The 11,816-nt window shown below is 29.1% G+C and overlaps 1 protein-coding gene across 1 annotated transcript; it reads right to left on the bottom strand.

The window, feature by feature from the left end:
* Positions 1 to 3,582: 3,582 nt before the first annotated feature.
* LOC145801118 (expansin-A6-like) lies at positions 3,583 to 7,628 on the bottom strand. Its single transcript, XM_082891430.1, has 3 exons — positions 7,335 to 7,628; positions 6,921 to 7,239; positions 3,583 to 4,321 (listed from the first exon to the last, which is right to left on the bottom strand). Exons 1-3 carry the CDS (start codon positions 7,486 to 7,488, stop codon positions 4,012 to 4,014), a joined length of 783 nt encoding a protein of 260 aa, XP_082747556.1. The 5' UTR covers positions 7,489 to 7,628; the 3' UTR covers positions 3,583 to 4,011.
* Positions 7,629 to 11,816: the final 4,188 nt, after the last annotated feature.

The raw sequence follows: 11,816 nt of genomic DNA, 5'->3' as shown, positions 1-11,816 counted from the left end.
CGTTTGCTTAAAACTTACTAATGAGTTTTTGTATTCTTTTTTAAATATTTGGAGAATCTCATATTTTAAATCATTTGTAGTACTTTTGAAATGCTTGAAAATCTCACATTTTAAGTCATTCTATAGCGATCCCGATTTTTTCCCGTCATGTATTGTATTTCGGACTTGGGTCTAGTGGTTGTTGTTGTTGTCTTATTCTTGTTTCCATCATTTACTTCATTGTATTTGAGTTTTGGGATGTGTTGGGTAAGATTGGAACAGGTTGGTTGTGAGTTTGAACAAATGGTTGCTGTCCAAAATTTGGCATCTTCGCCCGAGCGAGGCTTTTTGCGCTCAAGCGAGCCTTGGGTTTGTTTTTCTTCACTCGAGCAAGATTTCTTTGATGTGTCTCTTGGATCGAGCGAGTACTCTTGCGCTCGAGCGTGCGTCTGCGTCTGCATCTAGATTGGACCTGAGGGTTGGTATTATTCGCACGAGCAAGGCTTTTGTCGCTTAAGCGAGCGAGCTCTATGTTTTGTGTTTCTTTGCTCGAGCGTACTTCTGGGTTGTAGATCTAAAACTTCGCATTGTTCGCTCGAGCAACGCTTCTTACGCTCGAGCGAGGTTCTTTTGTGTCTGGCCACTCGAGCGACCACTTCTTCGCTCGAGCGAGGTTCGATTATATCAGTTCGCAGCAATGTGTTATACATCACTTTTTGATCTTCTTTTCATCTCAAACCCTAGATCCGACAGCCTCTCTCTCTAAACACACTCTCTCTCTACAAATACTCCATAATCTATGAGTTTTCTACCATTATTCCTTTGTAAGAAAGAAAGAGCTTGGCTTGGGCTTCCCATTGCTCCGAAAATTTATGGATTTGGAGCATCTTGGGTTTCACTCTTCTTCTCCTTTGGCTCTTAACTTTGAGATAGAGATAATCTACTCCTTCTTATGAGTTTTAACATAAATGTTGGGCATTTGTATAAATGTAGGGATTTTGGAAAGTTAGGGTTTGATTTGGGATTATAAAAGAGGAGTTTCTTGGTTTTGGACTCTATTGTGAATGTAAGGTTTTGAAATGGGGTTGTGGGTGTACAATTGATGAAATTGAGCCTTAAAAGTATTATTTGAGAAAAAAGAAAAAATGCTCTAATTGGAGTTAAATGAATTGTTTGTCAAAATAATGAAATTAATTATGGGAATGCATAATTGAGTTGGAAATAATGAAATTGGGGGGGGGGGGGGGGAACGTGATTATTGGTATAGTTGGATTGAAAATCGCTTACCTATGGAAAGTGTATTAATTTATCTATTTAGAAATAACTGTTTGGGCTATCAGTGGAGGATAGTCATAATTGTTGTAGAACTGCATGATAATTAGGTAAATTGAAACTAATTGATTGAAATATGTCATTGAATATGACGTATGGGTTATAACATTGAATATGTAATTAAATTGGTCATTGTATATGACAACTTGTTTAAATACATTGTATATGTATATTGTTTGGGAGAAGATAGGGGATGTACTCCATTGTTTGGGAGGAGATAGGGGATGGACTCCATTAATAATTAAGTTGGCCGGAGTGTCCATGGTAAAAGTTCCGAAACCTTATGTACATCTGAATGATGTTGATAATTGAAGTGTTGAATACATGAAGTGTTGATAATATGAGTTGTAGTCTCATTTCGAATTATTGTTGATTAAAGTATTAATAATATGAGTTGTAATCTCATTTTGAATTATTTGAGTGAATAATGACCCACGCTTATGAATTAACTTGAGCAAATAAACAGAAGTGGATTTGAAATATGGATGTACTTGTTAATGGCCTTGTAAAGAGTGTAATTCGCTTTATAAGTGTTAATCATTTGTCGAATGCTAATGTTTAGTTGTTTCTTATATTTGGTTTAACATATTTTTACTGGGCTTTGACTCACCCTACTTGGGACACAATTTTCAGGTACAGGTGACATGCCGTCTCCAAGATCTTAGCTTGGGAGGTTTAGGAGTTGAAGACTTTTTTTTTGTTATTTGTTTTGTTGATTACATGTAGATGCAAACAAAGGGATTTACTTGTAAAAGAGTTAGAACTCTTCTTTTGTGTAACCAAGTAGCAACTTGGAAAGATGTAAAGCCACAGGGCATTCTATTATTTTTTGTAAACGTTTGGAACTCATATGAAATACTCTTTTATAATAATAACTTTGATATATGTATGGGAATATGGTTATCTTTCATGAATATAGAACTATAAAATGATGGGATTGTGTATTATTTTGAGGACATTACACATTCCAAATAAAAAAGATTCTCATATAAAAATTAGTCTCAAATTTGATTGTCATAAATTGTGTATTTTACCTTTCTAGTAATATATATATATATATATATATATATATAATAGAAATAAGGGTATAACCGTAAATTTCAATTCTAAATAATATATTAGATCTTTTTTTTCAAAATCAATGGGACTAATTGGTTTATAAAAAAACTCTTGAAACCATTCTTGAATATAGGATTTATAGAAAAATTTTCCATAATTCAATGGGAGAGAAATTGGTTGGAAGAAATATTGGAAGGAAATTAATTAAATGAAATGAATAATGGTAGAAATGAAAAAAGAAATGTGTGGTTATATTTCAAAAATACTTTAGACCACTAATTAGCGGTGGCTCTATCCACTGCCACATGTGTTTTGTGCCTTGTTTTTTTTTTTTTTTTTTTTTCAATTACCACCTCATTAGTGGTGGTATTAGTGATGATAAATTAGTGGTCTATAACATTGCTCGTTATATTTATACAAATAATAACATCCTCTAAAACAATTTTAGAATAAAAGCATGTTTATAATTACTTTCCAAAGTAAAAATTAAAGGCAATGTCTGATAAAATTTTAAAATTATAATTTAAGTGAAAAATTTATTTAGGTCAAGTTTGGTAAGTTGATAAAAAGTTAAAAAGTCAAAAAATTATCACTATTCACCAAAAGTCAACAAGTACGGCTACACAATTCTCAATCCTAATTTTTCCCTACACACTAATTTATAAAATTTTTTAATACACATTTTTTTTATAGAAAGTCAAAAAATTAACCCAAACAAACACAAAAAATATACTTAAAAAGTATACTTATTTAGGACATCACAAACAACTCCTTAATTATAAATTTTAAAAGTTTTTTGAATTGAATTTAAAATTTTTAATTTGACATATGATATTTAATTGAAAAACTTGAAACTCATAATTAAACACATAACTTAAAATTCTATTCAAAATTCATAAAAAAAATTTAAAAATATTTTTTATTTAAAATATAAAAATAATGTGTCAAAAAAAAACACGAATATTATTCCGATCAACTGACTAGACATCCGGAAAACGTCCAGAAAGATAACCAAGTAAATATATTTTTAAAAATAAGTGTAGAAACAATTTTTAAAAATTCCAATCAAATACCATACTCAAACCACCAAATGAAATTGAATTTTGAAAACCTCCCCAAACAGCCTATGATTCTCAAATAATATACCAAATTTTAATTTATTTATGAGTCACTTTACATGCAACAAACAACAAGAGTAATAAGAGAAGACAATTGACATTAACAATTATAATATTTATATATATATATATATATATATATGTAATAATAGTAATGAAAGCTGCGGGCTACATGCTTTTGCTTTTTTCCTGCAGCCGCTTCAGCCCCTCTCTCTCTCTACCCTTAAAAAAACAATTTTTTAAACCTTCACTGCTGGTTTTTTACTTCAGCCAAACCAGCCCCACACTAACACCAAACCAAACCAAACCAAAGTCAAAAGTAACCAAACTAAAGTGAAAAAACATAAAAAAACAGAACCAGAAACAGAACAAAGTTCCCCCAACCAAACACCACTTTTCTAACCCTATAATTTTCTATCATATTCTTCTATTCTACTACTTGCCTCCCCCGCAAACTTCAAATTTTCCCGAGAAAAAAGAGAGAACAGAAGGCGGGAAAGTGGAAGGGAACATTTGGTTCCTTCTAGACGCGGAAATTCTTGCCGATAAAAGTCTGACCAAACTGCCAATTAGCGTGTGCCACGTTCCATGAGGTTGAGGTGCGACGGTCACTGCCTGTGACCCTGAAGGACAAGGCCTGGCCCATTAGCACTGCATTGGACTGCCAGTTCTGGCCCCAGTTGCGGCTCATCAGCATCCACTGGGTGTTGGTGCCTTTCACACTCACCCTCACTATATCCCCTGCACCTGCGACGTTGGTCACCAGAACCAAGTTGAAGTAACGGAAGCCGTTGATTGTGAATCTGATCCCTCCTTGCTTTCTGCAAGCCACCCTGTAAAAAAAAAAAATGCATATATCTTAGAAGAAAATTTATGGTTAAATTAAAATGACAACCCTAAATATTAAAATGCCATAAAAATAAGTTTAACATAATAACATTAATTTTTTTGCTAATAGAGTAGAAAAAACCGAAACTAATGCAAACACAAGAATAAACATGGTAATGTATACATATTATTTTTTCATCTTCATATGCCTAATGAATTTCTCAATTAAAGAGCACAAAACCAGAAAATAGCAAGTAATTTGGAGCAGAATGAGTATTAAAAGAAAGCAAACAAGCAAATTTTATGTAAATTAAGGCCAAGTTTGGGAAGACTAAATAAGTGTACTTTTTGACTTTTTATGAAATATGGGTTGGATTTGGGTTGGGTTTGAAGTGATGTGTTAGAGGGGTGATGTGACTTAAATAAGATGATGTGACTTTTTAACTTTTTGGATTTTTTGGAGGATGCCAAACTTGACCTAAATTTTAATACAATACAATGTAATTATTTTAAACTTAAAAAGACTTTATTGCAATTTTTTCAAATTTTACTTTAATGTCACCGGTTGGGGCACTCACAGGCGGTTAAAAAGCATGGGGTGACTGGTATTTCCGGTAAACATGACATGACAGAACAGGCGGGTCTCGGATTTTCTGAATTCTGAATCCGGATTTTCCGGTGGGCTCAGTGATTTGTGTGATTACCGAAATGCCATTGGCCTCGTAGGAAGGATGGGAAAAGTGTGGATAGGGTTTCACTGAACTATGGGCATTTTGGACATTTCGAGTAATGAGGGGGTCTGTTTGGTTGTGCGTTTTCCGTTGGTTCAATTGTGAGTAAACGACACCACAAACCCTGAAACACTGACATATTCGGTTATGGTCGAAAATATTAGAATATCAATTATGCATATTATCGTTCGTCTTACACAATCTGTTACGTGTTTAATTACCGAGGAATTATATTTTTAAATTTATAATACCCATAAGAGAATTAGGCTGTATGTTATTAAATATATAATAAATTAAAAATTAACATATATTATATCAATTTTTGTTAATCCCGCGCATTTTCCTAATTACCTCAACACTACAAATTCATATGGGAATAAATTATTTTAATTGATTATTTAATTTTTTATAAATATATATATATATATATATAAATAAAGTGTTGTGATGATGTGGTTTGGTTTTATTTGAGGAAAAATGCTTGGGAGCACTAATTAGTGCTCCCACTAATTAGGTGGCACTGGGTCCCGTTATTAATGATGTGATGTTTTGGTCTTGGAGTTGTATTTTTTTTTTTTTTTTTTTACTTTTTTAATGCATTAGTGCTATTAGTGGTGATGTTTTTAGTGGAATGAATCATTGTTGTTATTTGAGATGTGAATTGATTTTTTTTTAATTTTTTAGTGTCATTTTGAGAACATAGTAAAAAGTCACGTTTTTAGACAAAATATTCAAAAACGTAGCTGCCAAAAATACAATTCTAAAATTACAAATTAGAGCCTATAAAAAAAAAATCTCTTAGGTTGAATAAGGGTATTTTGATAATTTTAATTTGATTTGACATTATAAATAAATATTAAACTAAAAAGTAAAAAACTAATTTTTTACCAATTTCTTAAATTGATAAAAAGTCAAAAGTCAACTTTTTACCAACTTTCCAAAACAGCCCTTTGAGATGAATATTTTTAGTTTTTTTTTTATAAAATAAATAAAATAATTATGATTTAAATGTAACAGCTTTTAACTTGGGACTAAAAAAAACTTATTTAATCTTTTTCTGGTTATTGTAGTTCCAACCCAACCCTAGTGGTTGTTTGGCATGCTAAAATAACACATGTTATTTTAACACATTATTTTATTTAGGTCATAACTATTTTATTTAAGTCACATATTCTTTTTACCATATCACTTCAAATCAATTTATATTTTATATTTTTTCATAAAAAATAAAAAAATTATACTAATATAGCACTTGTCAAACAATCCCTACTCCACATACCAAATCAATGCTTTATTTTATCAGTTATTTTAATTTAAAATGGACTAGTTTACTCCATCCCAAACACCTTCATGGCACATTATGACGTTTTGACAAGATTAAATTAAAATAACCTACCAGAAACATTAAATTAAAATGTCAAAAAAAATACTGTAAAAAAAAAAAAAGTCAATTATGCATAATATCTTTTTTACATCTTTTATTAAAAAAATTAATAAAAAATAATTAATTCTCAAAACAAAAATAATTTCAAAATTTATAAGAAAAAAAAATGATATTGTCACATTATAAATATTCGGAAGAAAAAGTACTATAAAATGTATGGTAGGTCCAATATACCACCAAAAAAAAATGTACAAATTATAGCTAAACTACAAATCAATCAATGGGGTAAAAATTTACAAAATGTTTTTTCTTTTTGTTGTTTTTTTAACACAGAAAATATTCCATTTATTTATAATTACTCCTAAATTTTAAACTAATCACTGATCATTCAACAAACAAATCCACTTGGAAAAAAAACAGAGAGTAGGCTAAAAAAGAATCAGACCCACAACAAGCGTAGAAACAAGGCAAAGGAAAACGGAAACTCACCGGCGGAAAGCGACGGGGACAATTCCGGCCCGGTACTCGGCGATCTTGAGAAACATGGGCATGGCGAGGTCGAAATGTGGGCGAGGAGGGTTACACCACCCGCCATTGTCACTGGGCTCAGCAAAGTTCGGAGGACAGAAGTTAGTGGCGGTGACCAGAATTGAAGGACTTCCCGGGTGACACCATCTGGGGTCGTTATCACACTTGATCTCGAAACACGCCCCGCAGCTCAGCCCATCGTTGAACAGTGCGGTGCTCAGCGCCGCCGTGTTCACTCCGTATCCCTGGCTGTACAAGTTTCCGTACCCACAAGCACCACCTGAAAAAGAACAATACAACATAGATAGAATTAGGGTTTCAGAGAACAGAGCAGGGATGAAGAAGAGAGTGAAAATGCTTAAGTTTTTGTTTTACCCATCGTGCCGGAGGCGTCGTTGCCGCCGTAGAAGGTGGCGTGAGCGCTCTGCCACGGCCCGCCGGTGTAAACACCGGGGATTCGAGCTTCCACCACCGCCGCGAGAGCCCAGATGAGACTAGCAATGCAGAGAAAAACCCTCGCTGAAGCCATTTTCGCACAGAGAGAGGATTCTAGAGAAAGAGCGAGGAGGGTTTTGGGGCGATTGTAAAGCGGGAGGAAGGTGAGGTACTTATTATGGAGGGAGGCGAAGGGGAGGAATCACAAGGGCGGGGGTCCATCATTATTACCGTGCAATTAATGTTCTATTTCTTCTTTATTTTAATTTTTAATTTTTAATTTTTTCTTTTTCTATTTATAGATAGATACCTACCTATCCTTACTTTGAAGAGCATATAAAAGCATAATTGGACCTCAAGGGCGAAGCATAATTTCGTGGCCGAAGCATTCTTAGTTAGGATGTTGAATTTCAAGTTGTTTAATTAATATTTGGTGTGAATTTAATACTCTCTTGCTATGCGAGTCTTGATTTAAGCGGAATTTATCTTGGGAGGTCGGGACAAGTTCCTAAGTTATAATCTCATCGCTCAGAATGATTAACAGAACACGCTGACGATCTCTGCAAAGGACGCTGCCTTAGATTTGCGGGAGAACATAGAGGATTTTTTTTTTTAAAAAAAAAAAAAAAAAAAACATAATTTATTATTGGAATAAATAAATCTCACACGTGAGGGACACGTGACGATGAGGTATGTTCATTGGGGAGAACATTGGCACGTGTCATGACGGTATTGGTTTTATTATTATATGTTTTTATTAAAATAAGAAATTGATCAGACTTAAAAGGCATTCTCACTCCTACCAAATCAGTAGGGGTTTACCAAATTTAACTTAGATAATTAGGACACTTTTGTAATCCATTCCAAGTATTGTCTCTCTTTATTTTAAGAAGCTGGGAAGGTCCAGTCTCATTTATCAGGTTTATTTTTTCGTCCAGTCTGATTTACTAGGTTTATTTTTTGGGCTTTTTTTAATAATTTAAATCATTTATATTTTAAGATTTATTGAATATATTATTTTTGTAAAAAATTATCTTGATCGGATAACGGAGACTATATATTCGGATCACATTTTTATGAACTGTTAATTTTTTTACTGTCCATTTTTTTTAGACAAAAGTGATCCGAATACATAGTATTTGTTCTGATCGACGTGATTTTTTACAGAAATAATGTACTTAACAAATCTTAAAATGTGAACGATTTGAATTATCAAAAATGAGCCCAAAAGTGAACTTAATGGGCCGAACTAGACCGGACTGTCCTACGTCTAAACTAGACATGATCTGGACCTTTTAAGAAACTAGTGGTAAAGTCGCGATATGTACGAGATGTGAAAAAATTAATAACATATTTTTATATAAAATAATATAAATAGTTAAATTTTTGTATACAAATTATGAAAATAAAAAATATTGAAACATACAATTTATGTATCAATTTTTAATTTGTGACAATTTCAATTACTCTCCCTTGCTAGAGTTGCAAACTTGGGTGAGTTTGACCTAAACTCAAACAAATTGAGTCAAGCCTGAAATTTTATAAAGATTGACTAACATAGTTTTTAATTCGATAAAAACCTATGTAGAAATTTAAAAAATTGAATTAAATTTGAATAGATTTGGGTAGAAATACCAAATAACTTAAGCAACTGAAACAAAATTGTATATATAAATATATAAAATTATTGCTACTTTATTTTTTTAATAATAAATAAAATTTATTAAAATTTTAATATTAATAAACAAAAGCAAAAACAATATGCTTAAGTTTTTTCAATAGAACTTTTTTTTTTTTTTGAAAATGTTTAAAAATACACTTTTTAGAAATTTATCATCGAATAAGTTGATATTAAAAAAAGTACAATTTATAGTGACATAAAATAATTTAAATATGATTTTTTAGAAATTATTTTTAATTTAAAAATTACAATAAAATATTTAAATATAATAAAAATAAATTTCTTACAAAATAAAAGTATCTAAATATATAAAAAAAAAAAGAAGGTATAAATAAAATTTAGAATGGTATTTTTGTTTGATTTGAAAATTTTAGGTGAATATTAAATTATCACCTATAGCCCTCGTTTTTCTTTGAATAAAAAAAAGAAGTTTTACAAACAATCATTTTGAATATAAAAATAACATTTCTTTCTATTTTGTTTTAGCAAAAATCACTTTTTAACAATTGGAGCCAAAAAATATTTTCATTTTTTATTTTAATTTGTATAATTGACAATTGAGATTAAAAACAAAATTAATAGGATCCATCACGTTTGGCAAGTGCTGAAAAGTCTAGATGATTAATAAATTATCACGTGCAACCTTCATTTTGTTTAATTGATAATTGACATAAAATATATATATATATATATATCAAAGAATCCACCATCTTTATCAAGTGTTAAAAAAGTCATTCATTATGGTTTTGTCTTTTGTTAAAAAATGAAGGAGCATTTACACAACTCTTAATTTATAAATTTATACTCTATTAAGTCCGGATTAAATTTTTTTTGGACCTTCAACTCTCATTAAATTTTTAATAGTCTGAATTATCCTTCAAATAATAATTGCTTATCAATTATAATTATCTATAAAAGAACGTGATGATTTGACATTTATTTTGATTTTCAAAACTTTAAAATATCAACTTTCAAATTGAAAAAACTAAAAAAAAAATTTATGTGCAAAAAAAAAATTTCTACTTTTTTTTCTGTATTTTAATGTTTTCATTTAATTTTTTAAATATTTTAAGCAATTTTTTTTTAAAACTTTTAGACATACCTAACATAAATACATTTAAAAAGTATAATATCTGTAAAAAAATCATTAAAAAATACACTACATACCAAAAAATATATAAAAAAAATTACAAAAATTCAGTATATTTTTTAATATTTTTATGTATTTATTAAAATTTTAAAATATTTTTTCACAAATATTTTACTACTTAGATACATTTAAGTAAAGTGCATCTAAAAAACTCAATTTTCAAAAAATTAAATTCAGAAAACTAAAATCAAACTCACTTGTTTTTTGAAAAATTTGAAAAAACTAAATATTTTTTTGTGCAAAACTAAAAATTTGTGTCTATGAAGGAGCATGATAATGGAACATTGATGTGTAAAACTAAAAGAAAAAAAAACACTTTAAAAATAAAAAAATTAATAATATTCTCAGTTTTAAAACTAGAAAAAAAACTGTTAATATTTTCGATTTTATTGGATAGTTGAATCATACTAACAAGTAGAAGGGTAAAAACGTTTAATCTCGCGCTCTGTTTTTTTTATCAGTTGGTGAAACAATTATCTGAAACCTTACAATGCAAAATTGATAATGTTCTTAATTTTAAAATTGAGAAAAATTGATAATATTTTCAGTTTTATTAAATAAGATTTATTGGTTCAAAAAATCTTAAATAAGACCTAAGTTATTATAATATTTGTAAATAGGACTTTTAGCTAATTAACTCAAAAATGTATTCATTTGTATTAAAAAATTTTATTGTTCAAATCCTTATAGTTTAAAGGGATATACATTTTTTATATATATAAAATATAAAATCAAAAAGACAAAAATATAAATATAAATTTTTAATAGCAAATAATAATTTGAACACTTGTATTTAATAATATAATATATTTAGACCAATAATATTATGATATATCGGTATGATACATGTGAATATTGATCTCATTCTAATTATAGTATTATAATTTAAAGAAGAATTTAAATTTCAAATTTTATTTTGTAATTCAATAAATGATGCAAAATTTAAAGAATAAACATTGATCTTATTCTAATTATAGTAACATAATTTAAGGAAGAATTCAAATTTAAAATTTTACTTTAAAAATATAAAATTAATTTATAGACCAATCATATCGTGACACATATTGATAAAAAATAAACGAAATTAAAAAAAAATGATAAAAAAAGAATAACTTTGAGCCTTATAAAAATGATAATATTTTACAATTATAATAATATATAGATATTAAATATAGATAAATCATGAGATAGATCATTATTTAAAACGTATAAATCATTAGATATATCCTTATAATTTTAAATTTAAATTAGTGGATTTCTTTCTATATATAGTGTCCCTCAAATTTAAAATTTGAAATGGATTAGTATACTTTCTATTTTTTTTATTTAATTTACTTTCCATTTGAAAGTCATAAATTATTATTATTATTATTATTATTATCAACTTGAATGAGAGCTGGCCAATATAAGATTTTTTTAATTATTTAAAATCAAAAAATTAGATTTTTTAGTTTGAGATATTAAAGCTCCCGCAAGAGTTGTGGATTATAAACTATTTTTTCCTTATATAATATATGTGTATATATATATTTAAATTAATAGATTACTCTCCATATTTAGTGGCTCTCAAATTTAAATTTTAAAATGGATT

This window comes from Camellia sinensis, chromosome 10 (genome assembly GCF_055761805.1).
Source record: "Camellia sinensis isolate YWXY chromosome 10, ASM5576180v1, whole genome shotgun sequence".
Classification (NCBI taxonomy): Eukaryota; Viridiplantae; Streptophyta; class Magnoliopsida; order Ericales; family Theaceae; genus Camellia; species Camellia sinensis.
The sequence above is the reverse complement of the archived record's forward strand: the minus strand, read 5'-3'. Positions and strand labels throughout refer to the sequence as shown.

Bases quoted from the DNA above. Each gene is read 5' to 3' on its own strand.
- LOC145801118 (XM_082891430.1), bottom strand. From the start codon at position 7,488: ATGGCTTCAGCGAGGGTTTTTCTCTGCATTGCTAGTCTCATCTGGGCT. The intron at 7,240-7,334 runs GTAAAACAAAAA...GTTCTTTTTCAG, and splicing joins CGACGCCTCCGGCACGATGG to GTGGTGCTTGTGGGTACGGA. The intron at 4,322-6,920 runs GTGAGTTTCCGT...TTTTTTTTACAG, and splicing joins GTCCCCGTCGCTTTCCGCCG to GGTGGCTTGCAGAAAGCAAG.